The sequence below is a fragment of the Paroedura picta genome, unplaced genomic scaffold (assembly GCF_049243985.1).
Source record: "Paroedura picta isolate Pp20150507F unplaced genomic scaffold, Ppicta_v3.0 Ppicta_v3_sca25, whole genome shotgun sequence".
NCBI classification, from domain to species: Eukaryota; Metazoa; Chordata; class Lepidosauria; order Squamata; family Gekkonidae; genus Paroedura; species Paroedura picta.
The window spans coordinates 265,002-284,105 of NW_027518622.1; the positions used below are offsets into that span (position 1 = coordinate 265,002).

A 19,104-nucleotide genomic window follows, 5' to 3' on the forward strand; every position below is an offset into this window, starting at 1 on the left:
TAATCAGGTGCTGGCCGCACCCTGATTGGCCCTATTCCATCTCAGACAGCCAGGACGCTCTCCACCCCCAGGGCTGTTTCACAAATATTAAGAGGAACAATGGATAAGGATGGGTCATGCTTTGGTGATGAAATTCTGGTCCAATAGTAACTGCTGTTTTAAAACATAAGTGGCAAAAGTGTACAAACAAAATGTTTAGCTACATAGGAATTAGAACCAACTGTATTTTCTGACACAGTTAAAAATTCAATTGTACATGGTCTGATTCATATTTTCAAATTAATTCTTTTCATACATTTTATTTTATTATGTGATTTATAAACTGCCCCCCAAGGGTTACCAGCTCAGAGAGGTTTCCAAGATTTCATCATTTACAACATGCTGATGATTAATCTCAAACCAAAATTAAAAGAACGTACTCTATATCTAATACCATGGATGGATTAGATTGTTCTTTGTCCTGTTCATCGTTATAGAACAAAATCTTTCTGCTGCTTATCACAACATACTGAAAAAAAGAAAGGAAAAACTATTAGGAATACTATAAAGACATACATTCTTTAGTCATTTCTACCCAACTCTCATTCCTTTCTTCACACAGAAACTTCATAAAATAATTAAGCCAAAATCAATTAAATAAATGTGCCCCACACAGTTTAACTCTGTGATTATCATTAAAGGCCATGGAGGTCAACAGGGAGATCTAGGAATCTTTAGGGGCAATCAAGTTATTAAATTACATTTCTAGGGACAAATAAAGAGCATTCAGAACTTTAGGAAGTCCCTTCTCTTCACCTGCAATGAGACTGGCCAGCACTCTGAAAATAAAATCTCAGATCTAGCTTATTCCCTCAAACCATTAAACACTGTCACATTAAAATAAGGAACCAGGTGACAGCCATCATGACAAAGGGTTGAACTGAATATATGCCTGAGATATGTATATTACATGTATGTATCACAGCTATATCATATATTCTAACAGCAAAATGTGGCCTTATCTGTGGATGCTAGAATCCACCATTTAGGGCCACATTGACAGAAGATAATTTTTTGAGCCAAGTTGAGGAGAAATCTGGATTATTTTAAAAGGAGGGTGGATTTAAATCCCACCCCCCAAAAAAGACAGGCATATAGCTGGGCTGTTGAGGTGGTGAAAGCTAGGGTGAGGTAGTCTATGCATGTATAAAACTAGGGCTGGAGAGGAGCCACCACAGTTAGACTGCGATTGAACAGGCTGGGGCAGGGGGACCACAGAGGTGGTGGGGCTTCAGTAGGCTACAGCAAGTGGTAAAACAGGGCTGGGCAGATTGGAAGCCATGGCTGTTGAGGTAGAGGGACTGAAGGAAGCCACCACTGCCATTGTGAAGGTGAGGCTGGGCAGGATGGGATAAGGTGCTGTTGCCATTAAAACACCAAGGTTATCTTTGGGCTGGGGGAACTACCACTGTCACTGCTAAGTGGTAAGGCTGGTGTTGGGGAGTTCAGATGGAACTTCCCCATTGATTTTCATGGTCTCCATTTATGCTATATAAAGTAGCCTTGTCAGAAAGCCTGTTAAATCATCAAGATTTTTTAAACTTATGGCTTAAAGCTGCCTGATGATAATATTACAAACTTGGTACTATCAGTAGGTTAAATCACTATAATGGATCCAATTACAATATATTTTTGCATCTGCCTTTTATAACAATGTGGAAATATTTGGAAAGCTGTCCTAAAAAGCTAAATTTGTTATGCTTTACATTAGTCACAAATGTATAGAGGGAAATACTGCTTGAATCCACAACTATCTTTTGGCCAGAGAAAATGTCTTCTCCAATAAAAGATGTATACCTCATGCTACAGAACTGCACTAGAAAAGTAAAACTGAGAGTATCAATATGTTTTGCCTGCTTGTTGTCTTGTACAAGTCAACATATGCAAATTGATAAACATATGCAAATTGATAATTCAGTATTGACATGCATAAAAAGAAAACAGAATTATTAATACCTGTTTCTTCCATCCATGACGTTTTATATTTCCTTTGTTTGGTATGGAAAGCCAGCCCTCCATTCTTGATTCTATTTTTTTAAGTACAAATTTTAAAAGTACAATTTTAATAACAGAAACATATTTCAGAAAAATTAAATATGTTCATGCAGCTACTAGCAGGTCCCAGAATGGTAAAGCAGGCGTATAAGGCACAGCTAAACAAAACCAGATTGAAGCATTTATTCATGCTTGCTCACGTTCACTTACTATAGCAATGCAGCTCTTACAGGATGTGCATCAAAATAATTGTTTTACTGCTAACATTCAATACAGTTTAAAGGGAAATAGTACTAATAAATATAATTTTAACACTGGGGTAGGAAGCAGATGAAATAAACAGCATAAAGACAACAACTGAAAGTCACAGTTTACATGAAAGGAAGAAAGCAGGACAGCAAACAAAAGTACCCACATATCCCATTACTCACAGAAGATAAGAATAGAAGATAAATAAATAAGGAATGCAGGAAGAATCAGCTAGGTATAAAAAGTAAGAGAGAGAAGCAGTTTATTCAGATTACAAATGTTTCCTACATAATTACTAAAATGGCAGAAGTTATTTGAACGCTGATGAAAAATATTTCTGACACCAAATTTTATTATGTTTATTATTGTTGAATCTGAACGAATTAAAAAAATTAACAAACCGTGCCCCTTACATCCCAAGTTCTGAATCAGAAGAAAAGGATTTGTAATGACATTATAGTTTACACTCTCATCTCAAAATTAATCATCAGCATCAGGAACAATTTTGTGTGTCTTAAATATCTTTGGGATTTTGTACAATGGCCTTGGTATGGATAATGAACAAGGAGGCAGGTTTAAGAATTGGCATATTAAATCTGCAATGCAGCATAAAGCAAACTGAAGATAACCTGTTATAGGAAGGGAAAGGACAGAGTTTAAGGGATGGCAGCTGTTTTTTAAAAAATAGTTTTCTGTTACATTGCATAATGAAGTTATAATTTATGAGGTTGGACCCCGATATTTCTGCTGATGGAAAGCTGATGAATGATCATTTCAACTGATGGAAGGCAATGGGGGGAAATATTTGTTATTTTCCCTCTCCAGCAGCAGATTCCCAAATCCAGGGGATTTTCTGTCTAATAGGAACTGCAATATGAGGCATTGGGAATAATTAATGATCTGCCAATGGCCATTCTTCTCTCTGCAAATATCTTTCATGGGATCCAAGCCATTGTTTTTCTTCTTTTACATAATTTTGGAACAAAGTTTTAACCTTGGCTAATTTAGCTAAAACTAAGGGATTATTAGATTAGATCTTTTGTCATCTCACTGTTGAACGTAAGTAGTATAATCACATGCAAATTATCAAAACATCGATTATGCTTCTTGAAATATATAAGGGTTACCTGCATATAATTTGGAATTCATCAAACAAGAGACTATTAGTAGTAGGTAGGAGAATCATAGAAGTTGGAGGGGACCTCCAGGGTCATCTAGTCCAACTCCCTGCAGAATGCAGGAAATTTAATACTACCGTACCCACCCTCAGTGACACCAATTCCATGGCCAGATGATGCCCCCCCCCCAATAAAAAGACAAAAACCAGAATCCCTAGCCAGTCTGGTCTGGAATTAATTCACCTCCCAATCCCAAAGTGGTGATTGGCACTTACCTGAGCATGTAAGAAAGGGCCACAAGAGTCAACCAATGACACAGTCCTTTCTGCCCACCCACTCACAATCTGCCTAAGTTCACACAATCAGCATGCCTGTCTGTCATTTTTTACCCCAACTACAGTAATATATTAACATTACAATTAGAATAACGTCAAAAATAAAATGTTATTTTAAATAAATTAATTTAATTGACCAAAGACAGAGAATTGCTTGTTAAGTGTCCAGCCATATAAAGAACATGATACTTAAGTTACTAAGAATGCAAGGGTAATTCAGCTTGAATTTCTAATTATTTCAAGGTAGAGCTCAGGAAAAAAATTGATCCTTGCCAGAGATCTTATATAGCAGACACTAATAATTAGTTATTACGTTAGTTATATGAGAAAACATTGTTAAATTTAGAAGCCTATAATAATCTATAGTAATAAAAATTAAAAGAACAATGATGACAACAGCAAAGTTAAAGCTCTTCCACATGTTGTATATAAGGAGAATGCAAACTTTGTTCTAGAAGAATGATCTTAAGCAGTCATCATGGAATTCCACATCCTGATTAAGGGATATAAATCATACACTGCATAATACTCTAACCACAGTTGTCAGAAAATAAATTAATAATAAATGTCAAATAATAATTTTTAAAATGATTTGCTGTTTTTAAAAAGGCAACACCTTACATAAATATAAATTGAAGCATATAGAGGGGAGGATGGAACATGCCTCTTACCCAGAACATTACCATCAGTTTCATCTGCTTGCAAGCTGGCCACACTAGTAGACTCCATGCCTTGTTGTAGGTCTGAAATTTTGCTACGCAGTTGTTCTATGTCACTCTCCTTACTGTCCAGCTGCATTTGAAGTTCATTCCTATATGTTGACTCTTCTACAAGTTGCTGTATTCAACAGAAAATAATACTATAAGAACAGTGATAGTTCTTATATATTAAGTAATAATTTGGTAATAATAAATGGGGCACTAAAATTAAAACCATGAAACAAAGCAATAATTACTTGCAGCAGCAAATGGGTATTCTGTTCAGTCTAACTTCCTGCCTACACTGCTCATCTTCAGCAATCTCTTTCTCATTACTTATTTACAAACACAAGGACCCCTGAAAGAAAATTCTAGCTTTTTAAGAAACAAGAATTACCCATTAGTGTCTATGAACTGTGTAATATAGACCACCATATTATAGCTGCTATTGTAACAGGCCTACAAATATGATTTAGCAATATAACATAATTTAATCAATAAGTCTTTACCGCTTGCGTTTCATTAAGCTCCTTTTGGTATTTTATCACCATTTGATTAAATTTCTCCTTTTCTTGGTTAAGTTCCAATTGTAACTTTCGGTTTTCTTTCTCTTTCTTCTTGAAATCCTGCATGTTTACTTTCTTTCTATCAAGTTTAAAATCTTTGCGATTCATAATCTCTGCTAGTTTGTTGACAGCCTGTTATAAGAAAGATAAACAAAAGCATATATATGTTAAAAGAGAACTCTATAGAGTTTCACTTTTCACAGTCTAGATAAGGATATAATCTATTACCTGGGTGAATAGTGCTTTTTCCTCCTGTTGGTAGCAGAGCAGAAAATAAATGCCTGTATTTTAGTTTTTTTGTGTTTTACACTGTACCTTCACTGAAAATTACTTTATTATTAAAATATTTTAGACTGATGATTTTGTATTCTGTTCTCCTTCCATGCAATGTATGCATCCTCCCTCTCCTTCCCCACTTTTGGTTGTAAGGAAGGTACAGCTGAGAAACAGTGACAGCCCCAAGGTCACCAAGAGAATGTCATGGCCAAGCACGGATTTGCATTCAATATTCTTCCAGATTTAGCCCATTTAGCCCACTGTCAGTCATAATTCCATAAAATATGAGCATTTAAAAAACTATATGGATCACAATAGAAACAATACATTGCTACTGAAATAATCCTAGTATGAATAGGATTTTGAATAAAAATAGGAGCATAATAAGATCTCTACTGGATCAGACCAGTGGTGCATCTACTCCAGCATCCTGTACCACATAACAGCCAACCAGTCCCTCTGGAGGACCAACAATAGGGCACAGAGACTGAGGCCTTCCTCTGGTGTTGCCTCCTGGCATGGGCGTTCAGAGGTTTTTTGCCTCTGAATGTGGAGGCTTCCTTTGTCCCCATGGTTAAGTAGCCACTATCATCCTTGAATCTATCTCACCCTTTTAAAAAGCTGTCTATGCCTGCAGTCAATGCTACATTCTCTGGCAGCGAATTCTACAGTTTAATCAATCACTGCGTGGAAGAAGTATTTCCTTTTGTCCATCCTCCATCTACTTTGTCCATCCTCCATCTACAACCTATCAGTTTCATGGGATGACCTTGTGCTCTTAGTATCTTGGGAAAGATGGAGAAAGTTCTCTTTGTCAATTCTATCAACACCATGCATAAATTTATAAGCCTCCACCCCTAAGCCATACGGAAGGGCAGTATAAAAATCTAATCTAATAAATAAATAAAAGTACTGTATTTGCTGGTGTATAAGACTACTTTTCCCCGCTGAAAAACATGCCTCCAAGTGGGGGGGTCGTCCTATACGCCGGGTGCACTTCAGTTGGGATAGACATATCTGCCCATAGTGGCCTCCCGATGCCCGTCCACCTCATTCTACATACCATCCAATATCGCGCAGTATCCAGTGCGCCTGCGGCAGGTCATCAGCGTGGCTGCGAGCATCAGCAGCGAGACAGGGGTGCCAGCCTTTTTGGCGTGACCGGCCCATTCTGCTCGGCGGAAAGCAGCGGCACTCCGGCCCGCCCCTTGTCTATGCAGAGCTCGCACATGTGCACTTGCGCACTAGTGCTGGTCACAGGGAGATGCAGGGACGGGATGGAGGCGCTGCAGTCGCACTGCGGCCATACAATGGTGACAATGACAAGTACTGTAATGCAATGTAACAATGAGGTGGACGGGCTCTATATTTTGAGTGGAAATGTTGGGTGGTCTTATTATACGCCCAGTTGTCTTATACGCTGGCAAATACGGTAATCTCTTTTCTAAACTGAAAAGTTCCAGGGACTTTAGCCTTTTCTCATCCAATCCCTTAATCATCTTGGATGCTTTCTTCTGTACTTTTTCCAGCTCTGCAATATCCTTTTTGAGATAAAATGACTAGGGGTGTGGATTCAGCTAATCCAAGCTGAAAAAATACCCCCCAAATAACTTATCCCTTTTTTTCAAATAGTAATTTGGCCATTTTTTATTTTGTTTTTGTTTTTCTAGCTATTGAGATGACTACCAGATCCTGTGAGTTAAAAGGCATTTAAAGGCATTGCCATCCCTCTGAATGCATTCTGGATGAATCATTAAATTACAGATGGCATTTAAAGGGGCCGATATCCTTCTACATGCCTAGGATTCAGTTCAGTCCAAGTCACAACTGTCTCACCTTTAATAGATCTCTACAATGTATTCTAAATGAAGCCACCATATATCTGTACAGGGCATTATACTGCCATTTTATTTTTTGTCTCTTAATTATCCTCACATAGGCTTTGCCTTTTTCATTGCTGCGGTACACTGGGCTGACACTATCATTGAGCTATTTAACACAATCCCAAGATCTTTTATCCTCTCAGTTTCAGCAAGTCCAGTTCCCATTAGCCTATAACTGGTTGGAATTCTTTGTTCCAAAGTGCATCATTTTACAGATTGCTACATACAAAGGAGGCATAGTCCACTAAATAACTTCAGTATAGTAAGAATATGAAAAAATACCTGAGTTTTAAGGGTCCTTTCAGTGTTCAGGTTCTTTTCATACTGCATTTTAATGATGTTGACTTCCTCCTCTTTCTTCAGTTTATAATCTGTAAAAATATTAAGCAGTTTATGACATCAAATCAATTGCATCTTGGGTAATTTCTCCTTTCTTCTACCCTCAGGGAACTAAACTAATCTGATTACACTATTACATTGCAATCTTGAGAGACAAATGTTCCCATCTCCAATTGTTCCCCTCCCTTCAACTGCTTTCAACATTTCAATGCCAATAAATATTGTCAGTCTTTAGCAGACCAAGGTTTTTTTGTTTTTTGGGGAGGGAGGGGGATCTTACCTTTTTTTTAAAAAAAACAACAAAATAGACTTTTCCATATACCTAGGAAGTTTGCTGAATGGACAGAAAAACTTATCTTTGTGCATATGCTGAACCATCAACTCTGAATTAGAGGGAACAAACTGCAATCCCACAATGCGTTATGGGGGATTTGGAAATACTAACCCACCTCCAAAACCACTCCCTCAGCATTATTTAAGTTGGGGTTCCCAACCTTCTTAAGCCTGACCACTTCTGGAATTCTGACACAGTAGGAGATAGAGCCAGTCACAAAATGGTTGCCATAGCTCACCTTCTGTCATAAGAGGAAACTCCTTGTGGTATGGTGGCAGCTGCTGCCAAAGCAAGGCCCAATCTGAACCCACCCACTTCATAAATACACCTGAAATGTTTCATTATTCCCACAGGCACCATGTTGTAGACCCCTTCTCTAAGCTCTCTCTGGCTGATTTCTCTTCCACCAGCCCTTTTATTCTTTTAAGTAATACTCAGATGTTCTTAACATTCTGCTCTTTCAGGAAACTGGAGTTTCTTCCAAGGCTTCTCAATGTAGAAGCCTGAATCATATTCTGTGAACAAGGGGTGGATGGAAGAGGAGTGAACAACCAGGTTCTTGTTCACCAGCTTGTTGTGACAACTGAATGCCATTATCACAGCAAACTATATCTATGACTAATTCTTAATTACTTTGCTTGTTTTTAATTCACAAGTTCAAGCAGAACCAACAAAATCTTTAAAATGTCCCCAGGACTCAATCCTTTCATCAAACTCTGCTAACAAAGCAATTCCTAAAAATATTCCATACGTATCTCAAACAAAATGGCTGCTTTGAGGATCTTACCTGGGTGGAAAGACAGAATGGAAATGTTTTAAATAAATAAATAAGCAAATGCAGTTAAAATGTATTAAGGCAAAATATTACAAAGGCTTCACTGTATTAGTTGAAATATTGAATAAATCTATCAAAACTGAAAACACCACATACCTTCTTCTACTTTCTTAATCTTTTCTTTGAGTTCAACATTTTCTTTGGTCAGAAATGCAACTTCTTTAGTTAGTGCATTGTTTGTTTCTTCAAGCTAAACAAAAAAAATAGGGCAAAGTATTTGTGTTAGATTCTGAAATATGAATTCTGAAGCTTATTAAGCTGGCTAGTTATTTCTCCGTGGCAGGCCTGCGATTCTGCAGTACTCGTGTGTGACTATACAGAAACCACGAAGATAAACTGCTGTTCAAGTGGTCATCTGTGCTTTCATATTGATGGACTCTATGTCTGTGCACAGCCGTAACTTGGAAACTTTCTCCCAAAAGAGGACAACTCTACCTTCATGGAACTGCAGAAATGGAATGTTGGACCACAAGGACAACTAGCCCCTCATTTACTGATGAAACAGAAGCCAAAAATGAAGTCTTGTCTCTGACCTGTAAATTCCAAATGATGCAAAATGCAGCTGTGAGAGTCCTCACTAGGTCATCTTGGAGGGCCCATGTCTAGCCTATGCTGAGACAGCTGCATTGGTTACCGGTTGGTTTCCTGATCAGGTTCATGATTCTGAACTTAATCTTTAAGGCTATATGCAGCCTGGGTCCCACCTATCTGAGGGACCACATATCTTCTTATGCATCCCCCCCCCCCCCACAGGGCTCTTCGCTCTGCAGGTATGAATCTGCCGATGGTCCTGAGCCCCTGGGAAGTTCACCTGGCCTCAACCAGGGCCAGGGCCTTTTTGGACCTAGCCCAAACCTGGTAGAATGAGCTCCCAGAAGAGTTGAGTGTTCTGACAGAGCTTTCTGGGTACTGCAGGGCCTGTAAGACGGAAATCTTCTACCAGGTGTTTGGTCAAGGCTGGGGTAGTAAGATTGGGTCTCTCCCTCTGTAGCCTCTGCAGACTTTGTAGTCTATGGCTCCCTAAGCTAAACATCACCTGAGAACATCTACCAGGCTAATGGCAAATGCTAGTGGAAGGGTTGAGAGTGGGTATGGGGCGATCTTAAGATTGTTGATTGGTGCCACCATTTTGGATGTGCTGTAGGTTTTATCAGGTCTTATGCTTTTAGGTCTATGTTTTTGTGTAAACCCCCATGAGCTGGCTGGGCCAAGAGTGGCAGTCTATAAATACAATCATAAATAAAATAAATAAATAAATCTAATATCCTCCACAGGGAGAGGCCTAGAGGTAATTTGATGGTGGCAAGTCTGAACCTCTTCAGGGTCATGAGAATCAGAGATAGGTACTGAGGAATCCTGCCCAGAACATGAAGTACAAATGGCAGACAGCACTGGTGGCAGACCAACTAAATTAGCAGGCATTGGAAGGAGTAGGAAGCAATGATAAATTGATAGGGGACGGCATGGGAGGGGGCCTATCCCATTACCAGAGTCTGAACTACCAGAAGTAGAAATGTAGGTGACAAGGTTTCAAAAGGAAATTGTCTGAAGAGGCTTCACCACTAGAACCATGAGTACCTGAATAAGCAAAGACAGATGGAGTATCATCAATCCACACTGCCTCAAATAACATGATGGGTACTAACCATACAAACTGTAATATGGCCTATCAGTTTCCGGTAGTAATTATGGTAAAACTTAGACAAGACCTATTGTAACTCTATGGGAATGCAGCTAGATCAAGACCAACAACCCCAGAATATGGAATAGTATCAGCAGCCAGACATCTTGAGAGATGACTTGCACAGGAGTCCCTGCCCAGAAATTTGCATCAATGAGATTGAGAACAAGAGTCAGGAGAACAGGATCTGAATTCTCGCTCAGTATTGAGATGATGGTGAAAACCAACACCAGAGAGAATAAGGCAACAGAACAAAAATGTATGGTGGCCTGAGTGTGGAGTTCTCAATATGTCCTTCTAACACAGCCCTTCTTGACTTTTTAGCATTGAGAAGCCCCTTCAAGAGATCCCAGAAGTGGCAGACTGTGCAGAATATGGTTTGGAAGCATAGCTGTGTACACACCCACCTGGGGTCCCTCCCCTTCCCACCCCCCTTCAGGTCCATCATTGTCCATTCGGGGGGGGGAGGTGAGCATAACCAAATTTTAAAAAATTATCGTATTTGCCGGCGTATAAGACGACCCCCCCCCAACATTTCCACTCAAAATATAGAGTTTGTTACATTACATTACAGTACTATGGGCCACAATGGGCAGCTATGTCTATCCCAACTGAAGTGCACCCGGCGTATAGGACGACCTCCCCCCCCACTTGGAGGCATGTTTTTCAGGGGGGGAAAGTAGTCTTATATGCCAGCAAATACTGTAATTAATTCCCACCCATTCAGGAAACCCTGTTCTAAAATGACTGCAATTGGTACTGGTGAGGATTGATGCACTGGTGATAAACCAGACAAAACCTCTATGTCTGATTTGGGTATTGGTATAGCAGTAAAAGCAGCAAAATGGTGGAAAGTACTGGAACCAAGGCTCTTAGAACAGAAGTAGGAGATGACAACTGGGTTGTCCATCTATGATGTTTCAACTTCTTCATCTTGTTTGGGAATTCTAACTGATCCTTCCTGAGGCACCTTACAAGAGACTCTCAGGCCCGCATCAAGGAGGGTCCTGAGACATATGAAACTGGCACAGTCTTCAACAATAGCAGCAATATTCCCCATTTCTTCAGAAGCCATGAGATCATTTCCCAAACGGTAGCGGTCGCTGGCAGGGGCTCATGGGAATTGTAGTCCATGGACAGCTGGAGGGCCGCAGTTTGACTACCCCGTTTTAAACAAATTTCTGGCAGTGGATATGGAGTACTCACTTTATATTGTTCTCCAAGACAAAGGAGACGATGGCTGTGGCTGTCTAACAAAGGCAGCTTTCCCCACACACCATGTGTACTATAACTGCCTAATGGTCATAGCTGAGGACAAGCTATAAAAACTTAAAAACAAAGTACCTATAGCTATACATGTGAACTATAGCTAGGTACATACTCTCATAGAAGTTTAAATTGATGCCACCGCTTCCTTAAGGTACAATTTCTCTTTCATAAATATGCAATGTCCAAAGGGAGTCTCAGGGATGAGGTTTTCTGTGCCTAAGCTCTGTGCAGGCATAAAGCCTGTAAGTAATCTAGCAATCTGCCCTAAGTGAGGGAGTTTGGGAACTATTCAATCTAAACATCACTTACATATCTGGAATAATGCTATGGAATACTACTAAATTATTATGTAAAATATAAAGTTGACAAGCACCACATTCACTAGGATAAGCATCACTTTGTTATCACAGGAACTTACCCGGCTTACAATATTGTCTCTATCAGTAATTTCTTGTCTGTTTCGTGATGCTGCTTTCTTGCTCTCCTGAGTAAGTTCAAAATATTGTTCTTCAGCGAGAGCGCGAGCCAATTGCTCAGACTCAGCTTTTGTTTCAGCCAGATCCAACTGGGCAGCAAGTGTTTCTCTACAACAAACAGTTAATACTTTTTTCATACCATAAGACTTTCAGTGATTTAAAAACTAAATATAATCCTATTGCATATTTTTAATTAACCAATTTACAAAGAATAACTTTTCTGATATAGGAAACATACTACTAAACTTGAAGAAAAGAGCCTGAACTTATAAATGGGAATAAGAAAGTTTTGGGGAAGCTGGATCTCTTGTCCTCAGATCCAGGCCTGGAGGTAGTGCTGTTCATGGCAACACTATGGCTTTCACAAATTGTTGCCGATCACACTCATCAAGTGGCCAACACCCAGGACTTGATCTTTGGTGCAAGGTTGGATGTAGAACTCAAGGCGATGAATTCCGTCCCATGATCAGATCACTATGCTCTGAAGGCCCATCTCAGGATTTTCTGAATGCTCTCTGCAGGACCCAATGCCTCTTGGCACCTCATTAAGTGAACTGGTCATGGACTGGCATAGCCAGATACTGACCGCCATTGATGAGATTGCTCCCCAGTCCCCTCTCCACCCTCACCTCAAGTGAGCCCCCTGGTACACCAAAGAGCTGTGCAACAGGAAAAGGGAGCCGAGACAACTAGAGCGAGTATGGAGGAAGTCTCATGATGAAGCAGCAAGAATATCATACAGGATGCTTATGAGATCCTATGAGATGGCGGTGAACATTGCTAAATGAGAGTTTTATGCGAGGGAAGGAGGGGAAGAGAGAGAGAGAGAGATCACATTCGTTAAGTTTACTTACTTTTCATTTTGTAATTCCTGTATTTTTTTCTGTGTTTCTTTATTCCTTTCCTCAATTTCTTCTTTAAGTTCTTTAACCTGAGTTTTGTACAGTGTCTGCAAATGAAAGAGTGGGGAAAATCTATCATACTGAACTTAAAACATAGATTTTGTGTTGGATCCATCCAGATTTGCTTTACTTATCAAAAAGGCTATGCTGGAGGTTGTGGGACAGAGAAACTGGGCAAGACTGAGCAAAAAGATAGCATGACCCAGAACATTATTTGTTAGCAGACATAAGTTGACAAACACACTAAGAATTATCATAGAACATTAAATTTATACTTAAAAATCAAAAGACCAGTCTTCGCCTTATTTTTACCTAGTCCAGGGAGAAGAAAAATATAGGAATTCATAATAACAATTACATGAATAATCATATGATTATGGCCAGCATTGTCAGTCTGGCCATCCAGGTAATAATTAGCAGCAAAGGGTGGGGGAGCATTCAGATTAGAATGAAAACTGTGTTTCTGTGTCCGTTGCCTGAGAATAAAAAAGGTCCTTATCCAGGATAAAACTAACTTGATCTGCCTTGTCTCAGATTCTCAAAGATTATGGCAGAAGAAATTACAATTACATCAACAGCAACCAAGCAGAAAAAGAAGGCAAGGAAGCAATCTGCAAAAATGACATTGAGGTAAATGCCTTGGCCACTAAAATAGCCAATATAATGCAATATAATGCATTACCCATCACTCAGTACCTAGAAAAGCAGGAGCCTCCAGATGCAGCTGAACTCTTCAACTGCACCTGGACAACTTACTAAAGAAGTAAGAAAAGTCTTCTCATAGACAAGAGAGGTATTATATTCAGAAACAAGCTGTCGAGGTTAAGCCTGGAACATATTCCGGTACTAGAAGGTGTCTGAGAGAAATAGGAGCAGCCTCTTCCTGCTCATTACCATTGCTTTTAAAAAGTATGTGGTATTTGCTAGAATAAAAAAGGATCAGCACTTTTGGCTTGGTAGTTGCTTCATTTACCACTCATCTAGCAGCTCCTTGCCTTTGCTGTAGGGATTTGCCTTATGGGACAGCCATTGCTAGGTAAGGTGTTATTGCTCATAATTAATTAAGCCAAGAAGCCAGCAAACACAGTGTGATCTGTGGTGCAGTGAGTTAAGCAGGCAATCATGATTCAAGAAGTGCCAGGTTCTGATTCAATAAATGTGTTGTTAGGGACCTGACACTGCTAATTGAAAAGAGCTTATTTGTAAGGAAAAGATTCAGCAGTCATACTATTCATTTTATGGAGCTAACTGAAAATCCTATTTCTTAAGAGGAGAGCTATTTTAGCAGCTCAGTGGACAGAAACTATTTGTATGACAACTTGGATCTGTCATTAGAAAGGAGAATGGGTTCATTCTCTGCATATAGGGAATCCTAGATTGATTTCTCTAATCCCTGTTCAATTAGAGCAGGGGTAGCCAAAACTGCGGCCCTCCAGATTTCCATGGACTACAATTCCCATGAGCCCCTGCCAGCGAATGCATTCTCTGGCAGGGGCTCATGGGAATTGTAGTCCATGGAAATCTGGAGGGCTGCAGTTTGGCTACCCCTGAACTATAGCTTAGATTTTAGGAGGAACACATGCTTCACAACACAGAAGATCCAAAACTAGCCCCTTCACTTTCCAGTGAAGGAATGTGATTGGCGGAGATCAGTGGAAGCTTCAACTTGGTACTATCAGTGTTCCCAGTTATCTCAATACAATGCCTCTTCCCAAAAAATGATCAGTTCTCTAACAAGCATGGCAGGCAGACTTTGACCAAAGTAGTTCTTTTCATCTAAGCAAATTCAGCCACATGCACAAAACATAACACCAGTAATTTAATATATTAGTAAATATGGAACTTTTTAACTACCCAAAATAGTCACGGCTTATAAATACTCTTCTGTATATGAGTAAATATATGAGTAAATCCAAAACTGGGAATAATTGTGTGCTGCCAAACAGAATAAATTCAAATATCAAACGCATTTTGACACAAAGCCTTTATCAGTGGTTTATGACCATAATTAGCACAATAATATCTAATTCATGCCAGAAAAGACAAGACAAATCAAAAGAACCAGGAAGATTCAATTTAACTCAATTTAATTCAATTATATACTCCCTAGATAAAATCATTCTTCAAATACTTCCATATCTTGGTTTCTCTGGTCCAAATAACAATATGTATGGATGTCTTGCTGTGCTAATATCAAATTTCCAGATAGTGTCCACATAACTGAATTTATTCACTTATATATTGCCATCATACTACTTTTTTTCTGTTTCTTTGTACTCTCAATCATGTTCTTTGTACTCTCAATCATTTTGGTTGGATATTTTCCCTTTTTGGTGGTGGCATGAATAAGCAAGCCAGGAAAATTGCTATCATCTAGATCTAAGAGATCCAGACAGCATAGCCACTCCCATTCCAGGAGATCTAAACAATGAGTGGGAGCAGAAAAACAGAAAAACAGGAATGCTCAAGAAAATAAACCAGATCATGCAAGTACAATGATGATTCAGTCAGTATACAATTATCAAGCAATGATTTCTCAGCAGAAAAAGGATCTTCAGTAACGTATTACAGAAAGCAAAGCAATGACACATTTCCCAGCCACAAGACATTGCGTGTCCAATGCAACTGAGGTTGGATCCATGTTGGCCTTACACACTGACAAAACTGCATGGATCCATTTGTTTTAGAAGGTATGGGTATTATTTTGAGGGTTATCATAAATATGTCTTCACTCTGCTGTGAGCCTAGGTGAACAAGATGAAAAGGAAGAGTCCTGGGATAACAGAGAACTGGATTTCTGGACACTATTTATACAGGGACAGAGTCCTCTGTCTCTGAATTAACAGCATGTTCCCAGACATCATAAAGAACTACAGTATTTACTGAAATACAAAAATAAATCAATATTCTTAGGATTATCCAATATTTGCATAAGATCGTAATTTTAAAAATGGTTTGTGTTATGTAAAAGCAGCTTACAGAAAAATACTGTTCAGCTTCTAGTTGATCTTGCAGTTCACGCATCTGACCTTCATTCCCTCTATACTGCCTGTGAGAGAAAGAAATAAAATGAGTAAAAGCATTTATTTAAAACAAAATGAAATTTCATCACACACAACCCTCCTCTTCACAGTAAACTTTTGAATATCCAAGCTAGGAGGCTACAACACAGAAAGGCCCTGGCCTCTCTGCCCTTTTAGTGAGCTCTCTAGTGCAACTGGTTGGCCAGGATGAGAAACAGGGTACAGAGTAAATGGGAACCCGAACTGTCCCTACACTCTTCCCCCATCTCTGATAGTCACTTCAGACACAGTCTTCAAATGCCCTAAGTTTAAATAAGCTTTTAATAGAGTGTTAACACATTTTAACTGTTAATCTTCATAAATCAAGCTGAACAGGTGTAAAACTACACTTACATGTGCTTGTTGACTGTAGTTTGTTTTTAAAAACCTCCTAGCAACAATAAACAAGCAGATAATTTCTGGAGGGGGAATAGCTATTAAATAGCTGCTTCTACTTCCACCTTTTTCCTTGTAAAAATCAACACCCTCCAGGGACTTCCAACCCATGCCAAGACAGATATGTGGGTACCTAAATTTTCCATAGGAGTTATAAACAGCTGAGGAATGCTGATTTTTGCCAGGCAAATGGCTGAAGTGAATGCATTAGATAGTTCCTTCCCCCTTGTGGCAGCCTGGCAGTTCAAAGCTCCTGTGCTGCACACAACACAATGCGTAGCCCTGCTTTGACATTCTATCTTAAAATGCTTTCTAAGAAAATTGAAGGATAATGGAAAACTCAAACTGAAAGCTATTTCATTCCCATATATAAACAACCTGAAAGCAAGTGAAGTGGTTCTTGCCTCCTGTAACAAATCTTCAGGCAAATACTACTTTTGTAGTACTAAAGAGGTGACATGTTCTCCTGAACCAGTCCCCCAGTAAATCAGAGTGCATAAGAATGAGGTTTCAGAGTGATCAAATACACAATACTGAACAAAAATTTAATATACTGAAATAAAGATTGGGGGAAAAACTACCAACTAGTCTTTGTAGATGGTGTATTAAGCAATACAAGTAAATTCCTTCATTACTTACTTAGCCAGCTGAGCCAATTCAAATTCGGCTAATCTCTTTGCTTCTAACAATGTGTTTATCTCTTGTTTTAGCTGCTTCTCAGAACCTTTCAAGTTGTCTGCTTCTATAGCATGCATCTTCAGTTCATTTTGTGTCATTACTCTCTTATTGATTTCATTTTCAAGCTGAAGTGAAAGATTTTTAACCTAGCAGTATTTTAGGGGGGAAAACAGTTTTTTAGACTTCAAAATAGCAATAATAATTAATACACAATACCACTATTTCCATATTAGGCTATGCGACAGCATACTTTCCAGAAAACAGTGGCCTGAATCCAAGGAGTTATTTATACTTAGAAGAGTGTTGACTTTGAGTAGTGGGAAATGTTTATGTCTATCCTTAAGTTTTGAACATCTTTTCCATTTCAAAAGCCATTTACCAGCTAATAAAGGTCTTCCTGTTGTTATTGTTCTTTAAAAAATCCATACCTCCCAACTCCTTCTCAGTATCCAATGCTAGTTCTGTTTTTATGTAGAGCAGAATACATGTCAACATGTAAATATCTGTTACCAAGCAACTTATTTCCCCCAGTTCTAATGTTTTATTCCCTCCCCCTTGCAGTTTCCCACAATGCTACCAAAGGGTCCTAGAGGTTTGATGACAGGACTGTTTGGCCTTCAGTTTCAATAACTTTGTATTGTGCATATATAGCAACTAAAAACCAAATCACAAGAATCGGGGAAATCATCAGGAAGGATTTTAGGTTGCTACATTAAATTCGCCCCCTACAAAAACATAGAAGCCATTATTTGTTAATTTCAAAAAATGGAGTTTTCTTTAGCTTCAGGAAGTATAATTTTATTGTTAACATTCAGTTTGGAATAGAAAGTAAAGTTACCTCATCTTCTAGCCTCTCTTTCTGCTCACAAAGGTGTTCCAACTTCTGGTGAGATTGTTTCAGATCAAATTCAAGCATAGAACACTGTTTTTCTATTTGAACAATTCGATTTTCTGCTCTCTCTCTTGCTGCTCTTTCTTCTTTTACCTTTTTTTCTATTTCTAAAGAAGAACCAAAATCAGCGCATCTTTTTAAATTATTCTCTGCACATTATCTGGCATGGAGCATTAACGTTCTTACTGCTACTTGTAGAGAAGTTTTATATTACTTTAAAGTTTCTGACCATGTAGTTAGAAATGGAATATCAAGTCTTGTACAGGCATAGAATCAGTCTCCATGATAATGATGGGGTGGCATTCAGATGATGCCCACTCTACCAGATTTGACTTCACAGGGGTATGCCACCAATAGGGGTAGGACATGCTCCCACTGAGGACCAACTGTGGGTATTACCTCTCCTCCTCCTTCAGCTTCTTGCCACTTCTGGCAGTTAATCGGGTAGAAGAGGAGCCAGCCTCATTGTGGGTAAGATGCCCCATCCTTGCCAGCTGGCCAAGCAACCTTTCTCACCCTCCGCCTCCTCAGGGGAGAAAGGGGGAAGGCAACAGCCTGCTTGGCTTTGGAGCAGCCTGATAGCCAGCTACTGCAGTGCTTTTCCCTTTCCCCCACCTTCCATTTCCTGTAGCATTCCTTCTATATGCAACTGACATGCAATCTATTATTATGGAAATGAATACATATATACAAATATTAACAAGTATTTTACACCTATACACAAAGATACAAGTACCTACCACACATTGCAACTGACTTGGCCTCTTCTATTGACTGATGTTTGTCCGTCAACCGAGCTTTATCTATGTTATGCTCATTTATTTCTTGATCTAAATGCTGTTGTAACATTTTGAGTTTGTAGTTTAGATCTATTTCTAAATTATTCTTTTGCTGTAAGATAATTTGAAAAAATAATTATATTAAAATAATCAGATTAAATCTTTAAAATATTTGCGTTTCATGACACTTTTCAAGGGCTTTTGACCCATTCTGTGCCCCCCCTCCCATCCTAATGTATTAATTTATGGTAAAGGATGAAACCATTGAAAACATTTATTATGCTTGGGTAAAATAATTTTAG

At 38.9% G+C, this 19,104-nt stretch overlaps 1 protein-coding gene across 3 annotated transcripts in view; it reads right to left on the minus strand.

The window, feature by feature from the left end:
* Window positions 1–19,104, minus strand: part of LOC143828404 (rho-associated protein kinase 1) — a 90,134-nt gene that overhangs the window by 19,316 nt on the left and 51,714 nt on the right. For all 3 annotated transcript variants that reach the window (XM_077318832.1, XM_077318833.1, XM_077318831.1), the window contains exons 18-29: window positions 18,764–18,914; window positions 17,970–18,130; window positions 17,093–17,277; window positions 15,975–16,044; window positions 12,948–13,042; window positions 12,036–12,201; window positions 8,764–8,857; window positions 7,442–7,530; window positions 4,944–5,132; window positions 4,408–4,573; window positions 1,996–2,066; window positions 420–508 (exon numbers count right to left, since the gene is read on the minus strand). In XM_077318832.1, the coding sequence (XP_077174947.1) occupies window positions 420–508; window positions 1,996–2,066; window positions 4,408–4,573; window positions 4,944–5,132; window positions 7,442–7,530; window positions 8,764–8,857; window positions 12,036–12,201; window positions 12,948–13,042; window positions 15,975–16,044; window positions 17,093–17,277; window positions 17,970–18,130; window positions 18,764–18,914 (1,526 nt within the window). The remainder of the gene's footprint in view (window positions 1–419; window positions 509–1,995; window positions 2,067–4,407; window positions 4,574–4,943; window positions 5,133–7,441; window positions 7,531–8,763; window positions 8,858–12,035; window positions 12,202–12,947; window positions 13,043–15,974; window positions 16,045–17,092; window positions 17,278–17,969; window positions 18,131–18,763; window positions 18,915–19,104) is intronic.